This window comes from Lagenorhynchus albirostris, chromosome 4 (assembly GCF_949774975.1).
Source record: "Lagenorhynchus albirostris chromosome 4, mLagAlb1.1, whole genome shotgun sequence".
Lineage (NCBI taxonomy): Eukaryota > Metazoa > Chordata > Mammalia > Artiodactyla > Delphinidae > Lagenorhynchus > Lagenorhynchus albirostris.
The window spans coordinates 83,078,373-83,103,892 of NC_083098.1; the positions used below are offsets into that span (position 1 = coordinate 83,078,373).

Here is a 25,520-nt window from a genome sequence, read left to right on the forward strand (position 1 = left end):
TATGTATGCCCGTGTTACTCACAATTAAGGAAATGGGGAATACACCGCTTGCCTTCAAGAACCGTAGAGTGCTCTGCTCTTACACCCTCCCCTCATCACCATCCACATCCAAAATCTCTCCTGAGAATTTTAAAGTTCAAGAACATGAAAAACACAGCTCTCCAACTCTCAACCAAGCCAGTGACTACAAATGTTTCCTGTATGTCCTGTGAGCCCAAGTATGCAGCACAGAGAAAGCACCTGTCACAGCCCAAGCCGTGCCAGCCACATCTCACAAATAAAAAGCCAAGGTCTTTTTTCTCATCTGCTCATTAGCCATCAAATTATGAGACACGACTGGGGCTTTTAGCAATAGAGCCTCGAGTTTATTCTTCTGTTTCTTTAACCCTATTTTTAAATAGATCTTTTTAAACTTTGCCTGACACTCTTGCTTGTATGAAGCAGGTTAACCCTGTAAGGTGCAGGCCTGTGGCTGGAGCAATTAGAGCGGCATTAAGTGAGGGTGGTTTCTCCAGGCATCTCAGCAAATTTAAATCTGTACCATCGTAGCTCTGTTACCCCAGCAGCAACAAGGGTGTCACTAAGTGACAGTCTGAGTACTAAGAGGCTTCACCATTGCTGGATCATGACTTAGCGGTACATTTCTTCCTTTGAACTACCAGGGAGGGAGAGCTGCCTGTCCCTGAGGAAAAGAGGGTCAAATTCGCCTTCCACTAAGCCTCAAGAAAGGCCGCCAGCCGCAAAACAGAGGCTCACTGCACGGATCATAATGGGTCACCTTTCCCCGCTCGCACCCTCCTAGCGTCCTGACCCCCGCAGACACTGCATTTCGGGAGCGCAGGGCCACCAAGCTGCATCTACAGATAAACATCGAGAATCAGGATCGCCCAGCGAGCGCTTCCTGGACTGAGTCGAGAGCTCCAGTGATTTCCCTGGCCTGCCACCGAGTCATTTAAGAAGTGAAATATGCCAACGGGGCCGGGTACCCAGCACCTGGGAGCCCGTCCCACCGCCTCTGCGATGGAGTGGGAGCTGCCAATGGCTGGGCAACGTCTCTGCGGATGGCGCATTCTCAGGTGGGTCTTGCAGGCTCCCCGGCCCTCTGCGCTGTGCCAGCCTCACACCTGACCCGGTGCCAGGAATACAGCCAGAGGCTCCGGTGGGTATGCGCTTCCGTGGGGACACGCACAACTCCGCCCGGGAAGGGCGGGGAGGGGGAGCCAACGGGTGGAGGTAGGACTGGGAGCAGGACCCCCGACATGCTGCGTCGGCAAGGACTCCAGGGGCTCGCGCATAACGAGGCTTTGCGGCGCTTCTGCTCGCACTGCGCTTCCTTTGGCAGCGCCTGGAAGCAGCAGCAGCTGAGATTTGCGCGGCTGACGGGCAGGAAGGATGGAGGCTCAGGGGACCGCTTCCTGCCCCCCACACGCACAGCTAGACCGCAGTGTCCCCCCTTCGCGCCCACCCTCACCCGAGACGCCAGTGCCAAAGCGTCAGGGGGTCGCAGCTCGCTCGAGGCCCTGACGGGTGCCCCGGAGCAGCTGGCAAAAGAAAGTGGGGGGAGGCGAGGCTGGACCTGTCGTCAGTGTGTGTGCGGGTCGGTAGCTCCGGGCTGCCCCTGCAAAGCCCCCCGCCAGCCGCGGGCACCTACCTCGATCCACTTCTGCGCCTCGGAGAAGGCGGGCTCAGGGGGCGGCTCAGGCTGCAGGGGCTGAAGAGCTTCCAGACCGAGAGCGGCACAAGCCATTTGCGAAGCCCCGCGTCTACTCAAGCGCTGGGCCGCCGGGATGAGGACGGCCGCCGCCGCCGCCGCCGCCGCAGGAGCGCGCTCCCCGCCCCTTCCCGCCCGCCCGCTCTCCTCCCCTGCCCGCCCCTCCCCCGCGCGGCGCAGGTCCCGGAGGAGAGCCGCGCTGCAGCCGAGGACGCCGCCGCAGCTGTTCCCAGCGCCGCCCGGCTCGGCCGCGCCGTGAGTCCCCGCGGGAGCGAGCGCGGAGGCGCCAGGAGCTCCCTCCCTCCCCACCTCCTCTGCCCGCTCCACCCACCCCCTCCGGGGCGGGGGTGTCAGCCACCAACTAAAAATAACCGAGAGTGAGCACTGGGTATCTCCCTCCCTGCCCACGACGCGACTGGGAGAGGGACTCGGGCAGCCGCCCCGCACGTCCCCGCGCCGCGCCGGCTGCGGAGGGGCAAGCGGGTCGGGCCGCACGTGGGAGACGCGCGGCGAGCCGGGCGCACGCGTCCCGGGGGAGCCCGTGCTGCCGCAGCCTAGCAGTGGCCGCCCGCACCTGCTGTCCCCCACTCACGGCCACAGAAGTGGGGGGCAAGAGGCGCAGCCCTCTGACCCGATGCCAGGGATGTTCAGTCACCTGATCGTTTCGTAAGAAAAAAAAAAAAAAAAGATAAACGACCCTTATAAACTTTTTTCTCTGCGGGCAAGCTACCTATGTCCCAGTGTGTTGATTGATTTAACTCATCTTTATTGTGCACCTACTATGCGCTGGGGACACAGAGATGAAAAAAGGGAAGGGAAGGGGAGGGAAGAACTGGAAGATCCAGCCCTCAAAATAATTACATTCTAGAGGGAATGGGGTAAAACAAAAGAAGGTAATGGTGGAGAGTGATATATGCTAAGAAGATAAGAGAAAAGATCGGCTATGACCTGGGAAGAGAGTATTGGCTAACTTCGGACTGCCTCTCCACCTTCACCTGGGAGGCTGGCCTGTGAGTCCAGTTTCTGGTGATGGGAGGGAGGCAGGAGGTCATTAGGATGGAGGAGAGGGAAGTGGGGGTATTTTTGCTGCCTCTTCTGCAAAAGGCTGGGGGATTGGCGGCACCACTCCGCCAAGGCTGCCACTCTGTCTGGGGCCTCTCCTTGGGTTCTCTGAAGGTTCCCGGTCTCCTCTTGTGCCACCCCACTTCCCCAGGCCCAGTGGGTGTAAAGCCTTCCCCATCCTATTCTGGTTTCTGGCCTGCCCACTCCCTGCTAATGGTCTCTTAATAAACTCTTCTCAGCCACCTTTATGTGAGCACGCCTGCTGTTTTGCCTGAGAGCCCAAATGATGATCAAGGAAGGTTTTCCTGACAAGATGACGTGATGAGGTGACATGAATGAGGAAGATGTTAATCATGCAAAAATCTGGAGAAACATTTCCAGATGGGTGCAAAGGCCTCGAGGTAGAAGTAAGCTTGGTAGGGTTCATGGAACCCACAGAAAGCCAGAGTTACTGGAGAATCAGGTGGGAATGATAGCATGGGAGAGACAGGCGAGATGGGGGGTGCCAGACCACAGTGGGCAGGGCAAGAAGTCCATGGGTGCCTCAGCAGCAAAGTCTCTTTCCTGTTCAGAGTCCAAGTTTAGCCTTCGTCTAATTCTGCTGCTATAATGGGAGAATGGAACAAAAAGCAGGCCTGAAATTCCACTATTACTGGCTTTGGAGTCAGACAGGCTTTAGTTTATTTACTTTTAAAACACTTACATGGCACTTGAATTGTGCCAGGCACTGTTTTAAGTGCATTACAAATAATTGACTAACTCATTCCCTATTTCAACCCTGTAAGGTACACTATTACCATGCCTGTGAAAAAACCAGGGGACTGAGAGGGGTGTCACACAGCTGGTGAGCAGTGAAACCCTGATTCAAGCCCAGACAGCCTGGCGCCAGATCTGCTCTTAACCGCACACCAAGCTGTCTTACTAGTTCCAGTCCAGACTCTGCCGCTTACAGTATGTGCCTCAGTTTCCTCATCTCAAACGAGGTTGAAATGGCAACATTTCAGCAAATCACTGTGAGGAACAAACAGGATCTCTGAATGTGAAAGGACCAAAACTGGGCCTGGCATGTAATTACTGCTCAGTACAAGCCAGCTGAGCTTCCCTTCCGTCCTGCCTTCCAGAAAGGACGAGAGGGAGAAGTTATAAAGAAGAGTGAAGAAGGCAAGCAGAGGAAAAGGGTTCGTAAAGCATAGTCAGAAGATGACCTTGTCTCCATGAAGAAACATGGTAAAGTAAAATAATTCACAAAATGATGCAGCACACTGACACGAGATGCCACTTTGGGCCGATTCCACTGCATGCAGTGACTAGGAGTAGGGGAAGCCTGCTGACCCAAATGACATATCTGCATCCATTTGAAAACGAGTATAAAAGTTAAATCCACCATATGTCTGAAGTATCTGCTATCAAAATTGGCATTCGTACTAAAGCATATTTTTTCCTTTCAGTACTTTTTAAGTGTTTTAAGGTTTATAATCACAAGGTGACATCTGCTTTGCCTGAACTCTGCTACCAATAACAAATACACATGTTACCGAAGACCTAAAGACTTAAATCCATAATAGCGTTCAAACCTAGCGTCATTATCAATAATATTTACAAATCATTGTTAAGCACCTATGTGTAAGAGATTGTACTAGCATCAGAAGAATCCACAAAGGGACACACAGAATTTTCATTTCCGTATAGTCTAGTTTTCATCTATAAAAGTAATGCCTGTTGGAAAAAATCTGAAAAATATAATGAAGAAAACTAATCCGGAAGAAACCCTACAGTTCAGAGATCATCACCACTATTTGGGAGGTGTGAAACAACATTTTGATTAGGAAAAAAAGTATAAGACAATATATGGTAAATGCCAAATGAGGGATATAATGTATTCAAAGAGCATGGATTTTTTGGCAACAGACTTCTTAAGATATCATTCACATACCATACAATCCACCCGCTTAGACTGTAGAGTTCAGTGTTTTTTAGTATATTCAGAGTTGTGCAACCACCACCACATTAATTTTGGAACATTTTAATCCCTCCGAAAAGGAAACCTCATACCCTGTAGCCGTTATCCCCCTAACCTCGCATGCCCCCAAGCCCTGGCAACCACTAATCTACTTTCTGTCTCTATAAATTTAAGTATTCTGGACATTTCATATAAATGAGATCATACAAGGTGTGGTCCTTTGTGTGTGGCTTCTCTCACTTGGCAGAATGTTTTCAAGGTTCATCCATGCTGCAGCATGTATCAGTACTTCGCTCCTTTTTATGGACAAATAATGTGCCACTGTATGGCTATACCATATTTTGTATATCATTCATCAGTTGATAGGGCCTTGGGTTGTTTCCACTTTTTGGTTATTATGAATAATGCTTCTCTAAACGTTCATGTACAAGTTTCTGTGTGGCCATATGTTTTGGTTTCTCTTGGGCATATGCCAAGAAGTAGAATTGCTGGGTTATTTGATAACTCTATGTTTAAATTTTTTGATAAACTACCAACCGTTTTCCAAAGTATTGATAGCTACACCATCTTACATTCCCACCAATTTCTCCACCTCCTTGCTAACACTTGTCACTTTCCAACTTTTTGATTACAGATGTCCTAGAAGGTGTGAAGTGGTATCTCCTTGTGGTTTTAATTTGCATTTCTCTGATGACTAATGATGTTAAGCATCTCTTCATGTACATAATGGCCATTTGGATGTCTTCTTGGGAGAAATGTCTATTCAGATTTTTGTCCATTTTTAAATTGTCAGTTCTCTTTTTACTATTGAGTTATGAATTCTTTATATATTCTAGGTAGGAGTCACTTATCAGATATATGATTTGCAAATATTTTCTCCATTCTGTGGGTTAACGTTTCACTTTCTTGAACCTGTCCTTTGAAACACAGAAGTTTTTAATTTTGACAAAGTCTAATGAATCTGTTTTTTTCTTTTGTTGTTTGTGCTTTTAGTGTCATATCTAAGGAGGCGTTGCCTAATCCAAGGTCGTGAAGATTTATGCCTGTGTTTTCTTCTAAGTTTTATAGTTGTCATTCTTACATTTAGATACTTAATCCGTATTTAGTTATTTTTGTAAAAGCATGGGTTTTGAGGTCAAACTTAGTGTGACAGTCTGGGTCTTCTGAGAAACAGACACCAAGATGGAATTAAAGGTGCAAGGATTTTATTAGAGAAATGACTGTGAGAGAAAATGCTGGGAAAACAATCAGAGCACAATGCAAGTCTGACCTGAGTGAAGAGAGGAAAAGCCTACCTTGTTGTAGGCTGCCTTTCAGTCCAAGGAAGGTTCAGCGAGGCCATCAGAAGGTCCGTGAACCAAAGTCAGCTACCAGAAGAGTCCTGGGTCTCCCAGAAACAAGCCTGCCTTAGTATTCCTGCTGTATCCCTGCCGTATTTAGTAACTGGCTGGGGGCAGCCCAGTGGGAAATGCTGTTCAATGCAATGCTGTTCAATGCAAACATGGCAATGGATTTCAGAGCACAACTGCTGGGGCCCTTGGTCAGTTCAGCTCCCTGAAGGGCGCATTTCATAATTGGCTATCAAAATTGGCATTCGTACGTAAGTGAAAATGTTATTTAACCTCTCTGAGTCTCCGTTTTCTTGATTAAGCACCTGTTTCCTTGCCTGGGACTTTGAAATCAGGGGGTAATAATAGTTTTGATGATATTATGTATATTTAAATATATATCTATTAATATATAAAATGCAATAAATCAATTGGACAAAGACTAAATTTCATTGTGTGTAATACTTTGAAGAATTATGGTTGGTGGTAAATAAATGTACTAAACTTCTCATCCTCCAAGATCTGACATAAATGTCACCTTTTTGACGACTTCGCTAGCAACCATGTCAAAACCAGTCATCTCTTCTTCTGTGTTCCCATAAAGTAGTGATTCTCAACATAACAAAGTAGGTATAAGAATGTTTAGGAAGGGTTTTGAAAAATAGTCCAAATTCATCATTGTTTGATTTTAAAGCCATTTAAAAATAACGTGAATAACAAATTTAATTTCCCAGACTATGACAGACTAACTTTCCTGTTATAAAACTCATATAAATGCCACACAAAATATTTTTTTTAATTTTTTACATGAATAGCCGAGCTCAAAAGAAATTCCCAGGAAGGCAAAATGGAGAAGAAACATAAAACTAGAGCAGTGAACTTATGAATTGACCCTCCACTGCCCTGTAGAGAGACCTAGTGAACAGTGGCCGCTAGACTCAGAAACATAGGGCTAGGGTTTTAGTCCTAGAAGTCGAGGCCCTGGGCCTGTGCCACGTGAAGAAATGAAACTGAGCAGCAACACACACACACAAACACATACATATGTGCAATACTCGCACAGAGAAAGAATAGACCAGAAAATATTCCACTACCACCACCACCACAGAAAGAGACAATAAGGAAGCTTCTTTTTCTTGACCTCATCTCTGGTTGGGAGGTGGGTGAACCTCCCCTGAGAATATGTGAACAAAGGCCTAATCCACTTTATGGACAACTTACACAAGATCTGTGGCCTCCCAAGCTTAGAAATTAACTTAGAATTTGGTCTAGAACCTCTTAGGTACCTAGAAGAAGCAAATGTAAAATCCCTTTTGAAGACATGCCCTCCATCCAAGCCTCACAGGACCCTCCCCGCAGACAAACTGCTGAAAATAAGCTTACAATCCAAAAGTACAAAATGCATGCAAAAACCATGCAACCTAAACAAAATTCAAGAGACACAACAAAGAACGAATTAGACTCCCCAGAACAACTAGAAAGGTGTAGTCATAAATGTAAAACTCAAAGGACGTGTTACACTACAGGTTAGACACAGTGAAAAGAGAATTTGTGAACTAAAAGATGGACCTTTGGAAATTATATGGAATGAAGCCTAGGAAAATAGGAAAAAAATGTTTAAAAGGGGTTAAGAGAATATGAATATTCTATAAAACAGTTCCTAGGAATTATAGAAGGACAGAATGGAGAAAATGAGGAGAGGCAATATTTCAAAAGATAATGGCTAGAATCTCCTAGAATTAATGAAGTACGTGAACAATTAGATTCAAAAAGCATAATGAGTCCAGGATAAAGTATTATATTTATTTTAAAAAGACATTATTTCATGATGATGGAAAACACTGAGATAGCAGCTTCTTTGTATCTCTACAGCTCTACACATATAATACTGTCCTATGGTTAGATGTATAGTAGGAATCAGTTCTTTCAGACTGGCACTGTCATGGCTTAGTACCAAGTGAGTGCTGAATGTATGAATGAATGATGATGGATAAATGTAATCTAGGACAAATAGTTTAAACCAATATGTAGTGAAGGTGAAATGCACTTCTAACATGTTCTTTTTAAATTTTTCAATTGCATTTGTATCACAAAATTTTAAGGAGATTTCATAAGAGAAATGCAAGTAAAAATTATACTGAACTAGCATTTCTGAGCTATTGATTTTCTGGGTACTGAGTAACTCTCTAAAATCTGAAGAGTCAGATCATTCTTCTAAATGTCTAAAACTTTTCATTTCTTTCAAAGTTTCCTCCCTTCCACTTTCTTTCTTCTAGGACTTCTGTTTGTTGGAGATGTTCCTCTTGGTGATCCTCTACGTCTCATCTTTTCTCTCATATTTTCCATCTCATTGTTTTTATGCTTGATGTTCTGAGTGACTTCTCTTTTCTGGTTTTCCCATTGAATTTTTAATTTTAGTAACTATAATTTTATCACTAAGAGTTTGCTTGTGTCAAGTGTTGCTTTCTCTTAGCAAAATATTCTTGTTTTGTGGATACATTACCATCTTAAACATGAATATATTAGAAATTAAAATTTTCTTCTGGGGTGATGAAAATGTTTTGCATCTTCATGGGTGGTTATACAGTTATATAACCAGAAGTCAATGAGCTATACATTATGATTTGTGCATTTTACTCTCTGTAAATTTTGCCTTAAAAATGACTTTGCTGTTACTGGAGGAATGAGAACAAAAGTAAATCTGGGTTCTACTGGGCCTGAGGCTTTTACAAATTACAAATATGAAATTAGGTTTGAAAGTAAATATTTCTTTAGAATGAAAAAAGAAATAAAACAAAATACAAATTTTAAGAAGCTTTCAAATACCACAACCATTACAAAATCCAGAAAAATAATAAAATTATTTTTTTAATTGCCTGACACATCTCTATAAATGTTTTTCTGGGGGGAGGGTGCATCCTCTTTGATTACCTCTTCATATTACATTTTGTATAATCATTTTTCTATACAGAGAAGAGACAGAGAGAATACTCAGTCTTGTCTTTATCATGGTAAATTGACATTTGGTATTTTTGTTTTTTCACTGACATTTTCTTTTATTAGACTTAATATACTCATGAAAAAAAATTTAAAACCACAATATACATTACAGTACAGAAAGGAAAAAGTAATGGATTAATATTTTTAGTAACATTACTATATTCTTTAACATGTGGAAAAAACACATGAAACATTGCTTCCAATAAGTAAACTCTGCAAAGTTGAGAGATTGATTTGCACTAAGAATATTAGCATTGAAGTAGTTCAAGTTGTTTCTTCAGTTTTACAATCACTGGGCTATCTATCACTGCTTATTCAGAAGTTATATGCAGGGTATGTATCATCACAGAGGTTAAAGACACATCTGTGTCTGAAGCAAACTGAAATTATTCTGAACCATTATGATGAACCTACTCTCAAAAAGACATGTGTGGCTGCATCAATGTGTGTCTTGAGGTTAACTGTATAACTGGGAGTTTATCAAACATAACTCCCATGTGGAATATAATGCTCATTAAAGGATGAGTAATTAAAAATGGACTAATTTAAACTTTACACAACCATTGTGTTATAAAATCTCAATAGTAAAGGTAGCCATTGCTTTGAACTTAGACCAACAGAAGACTTTGTGAGAGAGGATTTTTTTTATCACTAACAATGTTAAGTTACTGGAACATGGCAATATTAAAATCTGGATTTTTGTTGATGGTTCAGAAAGCCTCTTGCAACTAACTGTACAGTTCAATGTTGAAACATGATATAAATTTTTAAGATTGTTACCAAATCTAGGAAAACTTCTATCAAGTTTTTTTTATATGAGTTATAAGATTCCAGGCCTTTCAAGTTTCCTGTAATTCTCAGTTACTGTAATAGTGACCCATCTTAAATGCTCTTCCAATCAACAGTTCTCATTAACCATTTTGCTATTAACGTCCCTGTGGTAGTTATGTATTGAGTTTTATGTTTCCTTTGCCATCAGTATTTCGTGTTAATTCAGCCGGAAATTTAATCATAGGAATTCTGATAAATACTGTATGACACAATTTTTGTTAAAAATGTACAGTGTGTTTATAATTATATACACTGCATTAGCAAGACTATTTCTGATTGGCTAGAACTTCCAATTTGACTAGAATTCATTGAGAACCAAATCCTCCATCTTTGGTTTTACAAGTCTGATGATGGAAAGAATTTTCCACAGACTAGCTCCTCGCTCCACTTCCATCTTGTTTCTCCACCACACCCACATCCCAGGGTGCCAGGTACCACAGGACATGGTCATCCCTCAATCCTGTCTCTGACCCAGCACCTTTGTGTCGTGGTGCTGAGTGAATGCGCATAGTGGGCAGTAGGAATATTACTACAACTTGTTCCTATGCCAGAACTACTGCCAGCCACAGAAATATATCCCACTAAATCCATACTTAATGTATCCCCAACTCAACTGCTCCTTACCCAGACCCCCCAAAATACCTGCAGTCATTTCCTCACCACCCAACAGGAGGGGAATCGGATAGAGGGGAAGTCTGCGTGGAAAGGGACAGCAGTCTTAACCATTGCAGTTAAAATCTCTTTTACAAATGTTACAAAAATTTTACAAAAATATATGGCCATGTGAACATTCTGAAGGCTCACCCCAGGGTCTTGGAAGAGACCAAAGTGAGGGAGGGGACACGAAGCTTAAACTTCCTTAACTTCCCCGTTAATCCACCTCTGGATGTGAGACAGACACGAGCGAGAGGAACTCTCTTCAATCATTAATTCCAAAATGCATAGTGCTCTCCAGAGTCGCTTATTCCTCACATGTTAATTGAGTGTCTGGAAGTTCAGGCAAAATATATATTAATGATATCTTTTACTCCTAGAAGAAAACTACATTGACAGAAAAAATCACATTTCTTTGAATGTCTGTTCTCTACAGGAAATGAAGATTGAAACAATGATTTCTGCTTGTCATTGTCTCACTTAGTAAAGAATATAGTTTTTGTTTTGGAGACCGCTAAAGCTGATTAATGATTTTCAGATTTCAGCAATTAGATACTTGCACTGTCTTTCTCGTATCTGATACTTACAGATACTTTTAACATATTTAAGCATGTACCTGAGTATCGTATCATTTATTTTCCTGTTATTAACTAAAGTTAAAGCACTTCAGGAGAGACTACTAAACATCTCTGTGGAAAATGGTAGAATAGTACAGTCCTTTCTAAAACTATCCTGATGGGGAGCCTGTTTCCTATTCAGTTCAAATGCCAGGCAGTATGGCTGCTTCCTCTGTTCCTATGGAAACCTCAGCCTTGCTGAAGTTCAAGTTAATTTCTTACCGCCATCTGCCTGTTGAGCTACAGGGCTTTCTTTAGCTAATATCGTGCAGAGGCCTGTTAGGAGAATGAAGTTTACTTAGGAACTCCCTGGGCTGTCCCAACAGGAGGTCAAGATTGAAAACAGATCTAGCTGAACCTCAGTGCAGAATTAGCTGAAGGATGAAAGGAGTTAAAATATACTGTGTGAGGTTTTTAAAAAAATTAACCCATATTTAATACCAATTGACTAGATGGGATATTAAAAAGAGTTCACACTACACTACATTGGACAAAGTTTGTGTAATGTTTTATCATCCCTTTAAACTCTAAAATTGCCACATTTCTATGTGCTTCTTGAAAATGTTAATGATATCTCAAATCAAAGGTCACAAGCTGGTGACCTGTGAATCAGCTCTGGCCTGCAGACACGGTTTTTTGGCACACACAGTGTTTTAAAACAATGCTTGAATTAGTGGCCAACTTCTAGAAATTAGAAAACTTCATGAGAGAAAGAAAAAAGCCCTCTGGATTTCCAACTTCTCTTTAAAAAACAACTTGGTGGCTTCCCTGGTGGCGCAGTGGTTGAGAGTCCGCCTGCCGATGCAGGGGACACGGGTTCGTGCCCCGGTCTGGGAGGATCCCACATGCCGCGGAGTGGCTAGGCCCGTGAGCCATGGCCGCTGAGCCTGCGCGTCCGGAGCCTGTGCTCCGCAACGGGCGAGGCCACAGCAGTGAGAGGCTCGCATACCGCAAAAAAAAAAAAAAAAAAAAAAAAAAAAAACCAACTTGGAAGATGTGGCCAGCTCCACATTCGTCATTGTTGAAGCCAGAGCTCAGGAGCGGCTGCCCCTGGGAGAGTTGCGGGTCTCCCATTTGTCACAGTCCCTGGCACTCCTTACCCTTTCACACTGGCCCGCTTCTTTCATTAGTAGTAGCTGCCCAGCCTCTACGACACTTGCATTCACAATTCCTGCCTTAGATTCATGTAGTGCTCACTTCCTAAAGACTAATACATAAACTCAAAAACCCAAGCACGCACTAGCTCACAGAATACAGTATTTTTAACCAGCCTAACACATAGGGTAGCAAATAATCAATCCTTTTCACCAATCGATCAGTGATATTAATCCCTTTTGTTTGCTTCTCTAGCGTGAATTCTCTAGCGTACATTACTTGATTTAAATAATTTGCAGTGCTGCCCATCAAGTATCAGCAAAGAAGACGACGGTAAGCATATCAGCCTCTCTGTTCTCTACCTATGAACGGTTATTAGTAATAATCATCTGTATTTGTTGTTTGCTTACTAAGTGGCATCACTGTGCTTTATAGCAATACCATATCAAATCACTGTAATCCTCTTCGTTTTACAGATGAGAGAACTGAGGTGTAGGAGGATCAGTAACTTGCTAGTAGATAACAAATTCCAGCTTCACTCAGTTCTTTCTGATTCTAGAGCCTGCACGTAAACCACTACAGCTTGTTTATCCTCATTTTAGGTAAAATGTTTTCACCAAGAGTTTAAACTATTTCTGTATTTCTAAATCTGCTTTAGAATATGTTCAGAATGACAAAAAAGTCTGTGACACAGTCCTTTTGTTCAAGGAATATAGAATTTCAGTGAGAAGAATCATTGTTTTAGCAGATTTTAATACCTACACTGCCCACAAACAAATAAATATGCAATGACATGTTATCTTAGAGGGAAATAGAAGAATCTATACTAATGCATAGAATTGAAGCATGGGTTAACCAGAAGAAAAAGTATGCACAAAGACATTTGGAAGTACAAGACAGTATGGTGCTTGGGGAAAGTAGTTGACGTGAGCAAAGAACAAGAAGAGGCATTTCACAAAAGGGCAAGTACAATTGGCCAATAACATGGTGGGATAATACTCTGAAATATCAGCAGATGTTTTTAAATTGGTATTTACTTTCTCCCTTTGCCCTTCCTTCCCTGCATCTCAACAGCTTGGTGTTTCATACCGATGGCCTCAAGGAAATGGTGGTATGACTAGACAGGTGGAGCCTCTGACAGCCTCACGATCCTTCTCACGTGCCAGCCTGTCACAGGGCAGCACAACGATGCCTGTGCCCCAAAGGGGGCCTCAGAAATGGTGAAGTGGGCTGTCAGAACTGAAAGCTCCTCCTGGAAAGGAATAAGGGACATCTTGACATGTTTTTGTCCCTAATCCCACAGGGACCGATGATCAAAGACCAAGTGAATAGATGGCCATCTCATTCCAATACATACTAGAGTAGGAAAGTAGCATCACCAGTCAGTTGGATTCCCCCCAAAATGCATGCCAGGACTCATACCCAATGCCTCACACTTAGTCCCCTGGAATTTGGCTGTGATCCCAGGGGAAAGTGTGTGGGACTGAGATTAAGTTCCCATCTCCCCAGTGGAATGAGGACCCAAAGACTGAGAAAATAGACTGAATACAGAAAAATAAACAGTGCCTTTTGCACACCTGAGCTGAGGACCAAGTGTCATAGCATCTTTTAGGAATCACTAATAATTGCGGAAATACAGATTATAATAAGATTCCATTTGTTTTGCCTAACAGATCGACAAACACTAAATAGGTTGATAATTACGTTTGTGAGATTGCAGGGAGACAGGCAGTCACAAATACTGGTGGTGGGAGAGTAAACCAATATAAATACTCGTGAGGGCATCGTGGCACCATGTATCCATTCTAAGGAAATCGCTGGACGTGCACTCAATATATAAAGAACATTCAGTGTAGTGTTACTTGCAATAGTGAATAATTACAGTGACATACCCAACGAAAGTGGGGTTTATTAAGTAAATTATAATAAATTATTAAAATGGAACAGCACATAGCCATTAAAATAATTGAGGTAGCTCTCTGCTTACTAACATATCCAATGCTTGTAATATATAGTTAAAGTGGAGAAAAGCAAGTGTCCAAATTGTGTGTATATTATGATCAAATTCTTTTAACTACTTATACTTGCAGAAAAAAATCTGTGAGGATATGCACCAATGTATTAACAGTGATAGTCTTTGACTGACATGATGATGAATCATTTAAATTTTGTTTCCACTGGACTTCCCTGTATCTTATAATTGTTATCAATGGATATGAATTACTTGTGTTACTATTTTCTTAACGCTATTTTAAAAAAGAAAGTAGTTGAGGAAGGCTAAAACCTACGATGACCATGGATGAATGATAAGGGTGGGAAATGGAGAAGTGCTCAGGGATCAGATCAAGAGCCCAAGGCATTTTTTTTTCAACATCCCAGTAAACAACATAACTGTAAAAATCACTGAGCCATTTCTCTCAGCAGACACCGAGAGACCTTGCGAATTAATACTAGAGCAAATATCTTAACATTTTTATTCTCATGTAAATGGTTAAATACAGATCATTTATTTTCCCTTGCCTACATTACCGAGGCAACAAAATAGAGAGTCTTTAAGGTGATAATTATCTGCTCTCCATCCGATATACCACAATTATTATTTATACTGCTGGTTCTCCTACTTTTATTCAGAGCCAGCCCAATAGGACTCCCAACAACAGGTAGTGATTTTTCAAGGAGAACTTGCTCCCTTCCTGGTACTCCCCTCCCTGGAAAGGAGGCTCTTGATACCTCCTCCAGGAGATTCTAATATCTCTCCCCCAGATACCCTGTCTGATCTATACTGTTCAGTTGTAACAAATCACACAGTACCTTGTCACATCCTTTTTCCTGGTGTAACATTTGCATTGGTTTCCTAGGGCTGCTGAAGCAAATTACCACAAATGTGGGATCTTAAAACAACAGAAATTTATTATTTCACAATTCTGGAGGTCAGAACGTCCAAAATCAAGGTGTCAGGAGGGCCACTCTCTCTCTGATGTTCTAGGCGAGAACCCTTCCTTGCCTCTTCCTTTTAAGGGGTTCCTGGCATTCCTTGGCTGGTGGCAGCATAACTCCAGTCTCTGCCTCCATCTTCACATGCCCTTCTTTTCTCTCTCTCTCTCTCTCTCTCTTAGACCCACCCTGAATCCAGCATGCTCTCACCAAGACTTAATTGCATCTGCAAAGAACCTATTTCCAGATAAGGTCACATCCACAGGTACCGGGGGGTAGGATTTAGACATATCTTTTGGGGGGACACAATTCAACCCACTACAATGTTACACCTATATATGATTTTCTTTTTAGATAAGGAGCTAACTATAATTACAGCTAAAATTTATTGAGAATTTATTCAGGCATTGTGTTAAGCATTTTATGAGCATTATCTCAGTTAAGGTTACAAAATCTTTCCCCCACCCCACCCTCTGCCTCCCATCCGATACTCAAAGATCCAGTTTCCATTACTTTGCCTTCTGGTAAGGAGAGTAGCATTTCAAAATTCCTGCCAGGGAGTAAAGCTACAGCTTTCGCAAGGGAGGAAGAATTGCTGCCCCTGGACAATCACTAGTATGACCTGTTTGGCCACTTTTTTTTTTTTTTTTTACATCTTTATTGGAGTATAATTACTTTACAATGGTGTGTTAGTTTCTGCTTTATGACAAAGTGAAGCAGCTATACATATACATATATTCCCACATCCCCTCCCTCTTGCGTCTCCCTCCCACCCTCCCTATCCCACACCTCTAGGTGGTCACAAAGCACCGAGCTGATCTCCCTGTGCTATGTGGCTGCTTCCCACCAGCTATCTGTTTTACGTTTGGTAGTGTATATGTGTCCATGCCACTCTCACTTTGTCCCAGCTTACCCTTCCCCCTCCCTGTGTCCTCAACTCCATTCTCTACGTCTGCGTCTTTATTCCTGTCCTGCCCCTAGGTTCTTCAGAACGATTTTTTTCTTTTTTTGGATTCCACATATATATGTTAGCATACGGTATTTGTTTTTCTCTTTCTGACTTACTTCACTCTGTATGACAGACTCTAGGTCCATCCACCTCACTACAAATAACTCAATTTCGTTTCTTTTTATGGCTGAGTAATATTCCATTGTACATATGTGCCAAATCTTCTTTATCCATTCATCTGTCGATGGACACTTAGGTGGCTTCCATGTCCTGGCTATTGTAAATAGAGCTACAGTGAACACTGTGATACATGACTCTTTTTGAATTATGGTTTTCTCAGGGTATATGCCCAGTAGTGGGATTGCTGGGTCATATGGTAGTTCTATTTTAAGTCTTTTAAGGAACCTCCATACTGTTCTCCATAGTGGCTGTAACAATTTACATTCCCACCAACAGTGCAAGAGGGTTCCCTTTTCTCCACACCCTCTCTAGCATCTAATGTTTGTAGATTTTTTGATGATGGCCACTCTGACCTGTGTGAGGTGATACCTCACTGTAGTTTTTTTTGTTTGTTTGTTTGCGGTACGCGGGACTCTCACTGTTGTGGCCTCTCCCATTGTGGAGCACAGGCTCAGCGGCCATGGCTCACGGGCCCAGTCGCTCCGCAGCATGTGGGATCTTCCCGGACTGGGGCACGAACGCTTGTCCCCTGCATGGCAGGCAGACTCTCAACCACTGCGCCACCAGGGAAGCCCCTCACTGTAGTTTTCATTTGCACTTCTCTAATGATTAGTGATATTGAGCAGTCTTTCATGTTTGTTGGCAATCTGTATATCTTCTTTGGAGAAATGTCTATTTAGGTCTTCTGCCCAGTTTTGGATTGGGTTGTTTGTTTTTTTGTTATTGAGCTGCTTATAAATTTTTGAGATTAATTCTTTGTCAGTTGCTTCATTTGCAAATATTTTCTCCCATTCTGAGGGTTGTCTTTTCATCTTGTTTATGGTTTCCTTTGCTGTGCAAAAGCTTTGAAGTTTCATTAGGTCCCATTTGTTTATTTTTGTTTTTACTTCCATTTCTCTAGGAGGTGGGTCAAAAAGGATCTTGCTGTGATTTATGTCATAGAGTGTTCTGCCTATGTTTTCCTCTAAGAGATTGATAGTGTCTGACCTTACATTTAGGTCTTTAATCCATTTGAGTTTATTTTTATGTATGGTGTTAGTGAGTGTTCTAATTTCATTCTTTTACATGTAGCTGTCCAGTTTTCCCAGCACCACTTATTGAAGGGGCTGTATTTTCTCCATTGTATACTCTTGCCTCCTTTATCAAAGATAAGGGGACCATTTGTGCGTGGGTTTATCTCTGGGCTTTCTATCCTGTTCCATTGATCTATATTTCTGTTTTTGTGCCAGTACCATACTGTCTTGATTACTGTAGCTTTTTAGTATAGTCTGAAGTCTGGTAGCCTGATTCCTCCAGCTCTGTTTTTCTTTCTCAAGATTGCTTTGGCTATTCATGGTCTTTTGTGTTTCCATACAAATTGTGAGATTTTTTGTTCTAGTTCTGTGAAAAATGCCAGTGGTAGTTTGATAGGGATTTCATTGAATCTGTAGATTGCTTTGGGTAGTATAGTCATTTTCACAATGTTGATTCTTCCAATCCAAGAACATGGTATATCTCTCAATCTGTTTGTAACATCTTTAATTTCTTTCACCAGTGTCTTATAGTTTTCTGCATACAGGTCTTTTGTGTCCTTAGGTAGGTTTATTCCTAGGTGTTTTATTCTTTTAGTTGCAGTGGTAAATGGGAGTGTTTTCTTAATTTCTCTTTCAGATTTTTCATCATTAGTGTATAGGAATGCAAGAGATTTCTGTGCATTAATTTTGCATCCTGCTACTTTACCAGATACATTGATTAACTCTAGTAGTTTTCTGGTAGCATCTTTAGGATTCTCTATGTATAGTATCATGTCATCTGCAAACACTAATAGATATACTTCTTCTTTTCAGATTTGGATTCCTTTTATTTCTTTTTCCTCTCTGATTGCCATAGCTAGGACTTCCAAAACTATGTTGAATAATAGTGGTGAGAGTGGACAACCTTTTCTTTTTCCTGATCTTAGAGGAAATGGTTTCAGTTTTTCACCATTGAGAAAGATGTTGAAAATGAGTTTGGGAGTGTTCCTCTCTCCGCTATATTTTGGAAGAGTTTGAGAAGGATAGATGTTCACTCTTCTCTCAATGTGTGATAGAATTCGCCTGTGAAGCCATCTCGTCCTGGGCTTTTGCTTGTTGGAAGATTTTTAATCACAGTCTCAATTTCAGTGTTTGTGATTGGTCTGTTTATATCTTCTATTTCTTCCTGGTTCAGTCTTGGAAGGTTATGCTTTTCTAAGAATTTGTCCATTTCTTCCAGGTTGTCCATTTTATTGGCATATAGTGGCTTGTAGTAATCTCTTGTGATCCTTTGTATTTCTGCAGTGTCAGTTGTTACTTCTCATATTTCATTTCTAATTCTATTGATTTGAGTCTTCTCCCTTTTTTTTCTTGATGAGTCTGGTTAATGGCTTATCAGTTTTGTTTATCTTCTCAAATAACCAGCTTTTAGTTTTATTGATCTTTGCTGCTGTTTCCTTCATTTCTTTCTGGTCTGATCTTTATGATTTCTTTCGTTCTGCTAACTTGGGGTTTTTTTGTTCTTCTTTCTCTAATTGCTTTAGGTGTAAGGTTAGGTTGTTTATTTCAGATGTTTCTTGTTTCTTGAGGTAGGACTGTATTGCCACAAACTTCCCTCTTAGAACTGCTTTTGCTGCATCCCATAGGTTTGGGTCGTCGTGTTTGCATTGTCATTTGTTTCAAGGTATATTTTGATTTCCTCTTTGATTTCTTCAGCGATCACTTGGTTATTAAGTAGTGTATTGTTTAGCCTCCATGTATTTGTATTTTTTACAGATTTTTTCCTGTAATTGATATCTAGTCTCATAGCATAGTCTCATAGTCTCATAGTAAAGATACTTTATACGATTTCAATTTTCTTACATTTACCAAGGCTTGATTTGTGACCCAAGATACGATCTATCCTGGAGAATGTTCCATGAACACTTGAGAAGAAACTGTATTCTGTTGTTTTTGGATGGAATGTCCTATAAATATCAATTAAGTCCATCCTGTTTAATGTATCATTTAAAGCTTGTGTTTCCTTATTTATTTTCATTTTGGATGATCTGTCCATTGGTGAAAGTGGGGTGTTAAAGTCCCCTACTATGATTGTGTTACTGTCGATTTCCCCTTTTATGGCTGTTAGCATTTGCCTTATGTATTGAGGTGCTCCTATGTTGGGTGCATAAATATTTACAATTGTTATATCTTCTTCTTGGATTGATCCCTTGATCATTATGTAGTGTCCTTCTTTGTCTCTTGTAATAATCTTTATTTTAAAGTCTATTTTGTCTGATATGAGAATTGCTACTCCAACTTTCTTTTGATTTCCATTTGCATGGAATATCTTTCCATCCCCTCACTTTCAGTCTGAATGTGTCCCTAGGTCTGAAGTGGATCTCTTGTAGACTGCATATATATGGGTCTTGTTTCTTATCCATTCAGCCAGTCTATGTCTTTTTGTTGGAGCACTTAGTCCATTTACATTTAAGGTAGTTATGGATATGTATGTTCCTATTACCATTTTCTTAATTGTTTTGGGTTTGTTATTGTAGGTCTTTTCCTTCTCTTGTGTTTCCTGCCTAGAGAAGTTCCCTTAGCATTTGTTGTAAAGCTGGTTGGTGGTGCTGAATTCTCTTAGCTTTTGCTTGTCTGTAAAGGTTTTAATTTCTCCGTCGAATCTGAAAGAGATCCTTGCTGGGTAGAGTAATCTTGGTTGTTGAAACAAACAAACAATTTTGGTTGTTGATGAAATCTCCCTTTCATCACTTTAAATATGTCCTGCCACTCCCTTCTGGCTTGCAGAGTTTCTGCTGAAAGATCAGCTGTTAACCTTATGGGGATTCCCTTGTATGTTATTTGTTGTTTTTCCCCTTGCTGCTTTTAATATTTTTCTTTGTATTTAATTTTTGACAGTTTGATTAGTATGTGTCTTGGAGTGTTTCTCCTCGGATTTATGCTGTATGGGACTCTCTGTGCTTCCTGGACTTGATTGACTATTTCCTTTCCCATATTAGGGAAGTGTTCAACTATAATCTCTTAAAATATTTTCTCAGTCCCTTTCTTTTCCTCTCCCTCTTCTGGGACCCCTATAATTCGAATGTTGCTGCGTTTAATGTTGTCCCAGAGGTCTCTAAGACTGTCCTCAATTCTTTTCATTCTTTTTTCTTTATTTTGCTCTGCAGTTGTCGTTTCCACTATTTTATCTTCCAGATCACTTATCCGTTCTTCTGCCTCAGTTATTCTGCTATTGATTCCTTCTAGAGAATTTTTAATTTCATCTATTGTGTTGTTCATCATTGTTTGTTTGCTCTTTAGTTCTTCTAGGTCCTTGTTAAATGTTTCTTGTATTTTCTCCATTCTATTTCCAAGATTTTGGATCATCTTTACTATCATTTTTCTGAATTCTTTTTCAAGCAGACTGCCTATTTCCTTTTCATTTGCTTGGTCTGGTGGGTTTTTACCTTGCTCCTTCATCTGCTGTGTGTTTCTCTGTCTTCTCATTTTGCTTAACTTACTGTGTTTGGGGTCTCCTTTTGAAGACTGCAGGTTCGTAGTTCCCGTTGTTTTGGTGTCTGCCCCCAGTGGCTAAGGTTGATTCAGTGGGGTGTGTAGGCTTCCTGGTGAGGGGACGAGTGCCTGTCTTCTGGTGGATGAGGCTGGATCTTGTCTTTCTGGTGGGCAGGACCACATCCAGTGGTGTGTTTTAGGGTGTCTGTGACCATATTATGATTTTAGGCAGCCTCTCTGCTAATGGGTGGGGGTGTGTTCGTGTCTTGCTAGTTGTTTGGCATAGGGTGTCTAGCACTGTAGCTTGCTGGTCATTGAGTGGATCTATGTCTTAGCATTGAGATGGAAATCTCTGGGAGAGTTTTCGCTGGTAGGTATTACGTGGAGCTGGGAGGTCTCTGGTGGACCAGTGTCCTGAACTTGGCTCTCCCACCTCAGAGGCACAGGCCTGACACACAGCTGGAGCAGCAAGACCCTGTCAGCCACATAGCTTCAGTGTCCTTTTCATTCCCCCTCCTTTCCTGGTCACTTTTTGAAGCTGTACAGCTAGACTTACACGTGGTTGTAATGCCAATGTGATCTGCAAAACAATATCTGATGCAAAACAGGCTCTTTTTAAGGAATATAGTCTCTATCTACTTCTCAATTTATATCAAATGCCTGTGTCAAGCTATAACATCATAATGCACACTGGGTTTTTTTCCAAAATTTTGTTCTGAAAATTTTCAAACATACAACAGAATTGAAAGAATTTCACAGTTAACACCCATACACTCTCTACCTAAATGCTACATTAATGTTTTATTATTCTTGCTTTGTTCTGTAATTAGGCACCCACCTGTCCTATCTATCCATGAATCCATCTTATTTTTTCTCCCCAATACTTCAACATGCACATCATTGAATCAGACCAGAACATAGGCTCTTCAATGGCAGGCAAATCCCTAAGGAGAAGAAAGAGGGAAGAGTTTAGCTGACCATACCCAGTTTCTTCTTTCACACTACCAGTTAAACCAGGCACCCCTCTTGCCATGGGGTAAGAAGTGGCAAGAGAGGCCAAGTGTGACAGTAGGGATCTCTCTCCACAAGGTAACAGGAGGAGTGGGAAATATATTCCCTTACAAAGAGTACACTGAGTGATTTAGTGGACGAGCATCTTCAGTAGCATCCAAATAATAAACATAACAGTTTCCTGGCATTCCTAACACTCCTAGTTAACAGCAATTTAGACTTCAGTAACTCTAGTGTCTTCCATTTTTCACAATTCTCCTATAACTATATCCATCTCTGTTTCTCTTCCCTTTTATTTACCTGTTGCTCTCATTCTCTCACACTCCAAAAGCTCATTCTCCATGCAAAGAGGAATATGGTGGCCCATTGTGAAGGACTTACATCCCAAAAGTTCCCTGCTCTGAGAGGAAAAAGAATTATTTATTTCCAACTCCAATTTCAAGGAAGGACTAAAATTGGTCCAGATTGGATCACATGTCTCTTTTGGACAAAGCACTGGGGCCAAGAGGTCATGTGTCAACTCCTGTGTTCAAAGGGATAAAGTCTACTATAGAAAGAAGTTAGGGATGCTGGGCCTCACTAGAAACACAAAGGAATTCCAACGTTCTAACTCGTTTATTTTACCTCAATGCCCACTCCACCCATAAATTTTATTAAAAGTTGAAACTCCTGTTGATGTTATAGTGAGAAAATCTCTTTAGCAAACATATTTTATATTGTAACATTGGGGGGAGCAGTGATTTTTTTTTTTTTTTTTTACGGATCTGTTTCAATTGAGTGATTAGTGAAAGATTAACATGCTTTCTTATCAAAGAATATTAATAGTTTTTACTTAGATTGATCTTGAAATTTTTTGTTCTTGAAATTGTTGAGTCAAATAGAAGCTTTAAGGATGAATTCAAACGTCTAAGGAACTTGGTATGAAGGGGAGAATAAACTGTTTAACCTCTGTTTAACCTTCTCTAGAATGTTTATTTAAACGTTCTGCCAATGTTGATATGATTCACCCAGGAATGTAACCCAGGTTATGTACAGTTAGATATAATTTATTTACAAATCTGCAGAACTTTGGTTATGTCTATAACAAACTTTAAGAAAATAAACTGAATGTGCAACTGCTTTAATCAAACAGCGTCCACATACATAAAAGTAAGAACAAAATTGAGACAATTCCAACCCTTAACAACAACGTTGTTTTTCCAGCTCAAAGATTAGACCAGTAGCCAAATGAAGAGATATTAGAACAAATAAAACAAGTCCAGCGTCTCATATCAAAATCTCGCCCTTCTCCAACTTTAATATCAATAATCAATCCATTCTATCAAAATCAAACCAACCAAAAACCCATTTTCTTTTGCAAAAGCTACAATCTTCTCTTATGACCGTGTTAGCAGAACTAAAATTCTGGGACTCCTTATCTTTCCCAGCACATGGGTTTTAAAATCTCAAATACCCTCATTTTTTCAAAGGACAAGGGCTCAATCCTACAAGGAATTGGAACGTGGGTTAAAATGTACTTTAAAACACAACCAAAGAAAGAAACGAACTATCAAATGGCTCCCCTGTACGACAGCTTCAGATATTCAGTTTAGAGTTATTTCAGAGATGCTGAGTAAATTCTGATTTGATTCTAAACCAAATGCCCTTGGGGGTCTCCAGCTGCCAGAGTCTTCCATAATGTTGTGATTAGACCCTCTCTTGGACCCTCCCCATGCATGCTCTGTTCCTGCTTTGCAGACAGCCTATCTGCCAGGGGAAGTTCTGCCTATCAGTCCAAAAGGCCTGGGTGGGGTTTCGCCACAACCGAATTAGCCTGCTTCTATGGATCCTTTGGAAGAGAAGATAGATGAATTGGATAGTTGAAACATAACAGGAAAGTGGTTCCTCCAGGTTCCTGCACCAGGAAATAGCTCCTAGTGCCAAGACTCTTAACCCAATGCCAAGACCACAATCAAATGGAGGTTGACATTCTGTGTTCAGTTCCACTGCTACTAAAGGAATAATGCTTTGCAAAAAGCCATGATGTCTACAGTGCATCCTGTTCAGCATAGGGCCTTGAGCAAACACAGAAACATTTGCCCCTGCTTCTATCGTATGGTGGACGAAGATACCAGTCATAATTCTCTTCCCCTTCTCATCTTTTTTCTTTTTGCGGTACGCGGGCCTCTCACTGTTGTGGCCTCTCCCGTTGCAGAGCACAGGCTCCGGACGTGCAGGCTCAGCGGCCATGGCTCATGGGCCCAGCCGCTCCGTGGCATGTGGGATCTTCCCGGACCGGGGCACGAACCCGTGTCCCCTGCATCGGCAGGCGGACTCTCAACCACTGCGCCAACAGGGAAGCCCCTCCCCTTCTCATCTTAACAATCAATCCTTTTCTTAAAAAATGGAAAATGAAAAGGAAGACATTAGAACGTTGGAATGACTGAGCCAGACCAGAGGGCAATCCCATTCAGCCCAATATTTTAAGAGTGGAGACTCATGACTGTTTCAAGGAATAGTGTTGTTGCCCTTCATGATCTAAGCCCAAAAGGTATTGCTAGGTCCCAAATATCTCTAATTGTCCTTAATTATAGCCTACAAGTCCTCATAAACCTAACTCAGTCATATAACACTTCCACCTTTGACCCAGCCAAATTACCTTGGGGCACACATAGAGTCATCACTCAGCATTCAAGGAGTTAACTCCTGAAGTTCCTGCTTCTCTTACTTCCTCCTCTTCAATTCTCCTTGAACACCCTTCAACACAATTTTTTTTCTGGCTTAGCCTTTCCAGTTTAATGGACTGATGATTGCCTCTTATGGATTCTAACCTACGGTTCTAGTTCTTGCTTTGTAAACACCTATGTCCTTATGACTGTTGTTTGTCACAAACGTGCTATTGGGAGCCACATTACCTATTTACATCACCATGTCACCCAGGCGAGTCACACTGAGTGTGGCCTAACCCTCCAGACATACTCTTTTATGGGTAATGCATTCCCCAAGTTAATTGCCCCTCCCCTTTATATTGTAACACATTTCCTTATTCACAACAAACCACTTGGTTCAAGCATCTAAGCCCATAGTTTCCAAAATGCATATTAGAATCCAGTGGGGCGTTTTAAAGACCTACCTATGCCTGTATCTCACCCTCAGGGTCTGACTTAATAAATATAGGTTGCAACAGGGATTCTTCAAAGGCTGCAAAGTTGAGAATTCTTAGACTTGGAGCATACATTTCAGTTCAAGGCAACTTAGCCCTCTCCACATCTGTCTTTACTGACTGAAAAGTTTAAATCTTTTTAGTATGACTTCTTACAGAATTCTTCTAACCTCTTGATTATTTTAACTGCTGCTCTCAACTCAGTAAAGTTTGTAATGTTAATTTGGACAGGTGAAAAGAATCATTGATACCACCTGCAGACCACAGCAGCTAGAAGTCAAGCGGATGGAAGCTTCTCAAAGGAAGGGATACGCCTTACCCTTCTTTGTATTTCCACAGCATCCACCATGGTACTTGGATCAAAGTAGGTGTCTAATACATATTTAGGAGGGAAAGTAGGATAACCTGTATATAGGATCTGCTTCCAATTTTTTAAATATCTGTAATATATATGATGTTCATGTAGTTGGAAAATACATCATTTGGTGGGGAACAACCAGTATGTTTTCAATTGGCTCACTTTTTTTTTTAGCAGCTTTATTGGGATATAAATCACATACCA

At 41.3% G+C, this 25,520-nt stretch overlaps 1 protein-coding gene and 1 long non-coding RNA gene across 11 annotated transcripts in view; one reads left to right on the forward strand and one right to left on the reverse strand.

Annotated features, from left to right (window-relative positions):
• Positions 1-1,833, reverse strand: part of LIMCH1 (LIM and calponin homology domains 1) — a 342,494-nt gene extending 340,661 nt beyond the window's left edge. For 6 of the 10 annotated variants that reach the window (XM_060148283.1, XM_060148277.1, XM_060148276.1 and 3 more), the window contains exon 1: positions 1,652-1,833. In XM_060148283.1, coding sequence (XP_060004266.1) covers positions 1,652-1,747 — 96 coding nt within the window. In that variant the 5' untranslated portion in view covers positions 1,748-1,833. The remainder of the gene's footprint in view (positions 1-1,651) is intronic. The other 4 variants (XM_060148282.1, XM_060148280.1, XM_060148278.1 and 1 more) reach the window with 3 other exon arrangements.
• Positions 336-25,440, forward strand: LOC132519883 (uncharacterized). The gene is made up of 3 exons (XR_009540346.1): positions 336-1,076; positions 15,375-15,457; positions 25,190-25,440. It is a non-coding gene; the product is annotated as an uncharacterized LOC132519883 (long non-coding RNA).
• Positions 25,441-25,520: the final 80 nt, after the last annotated feature.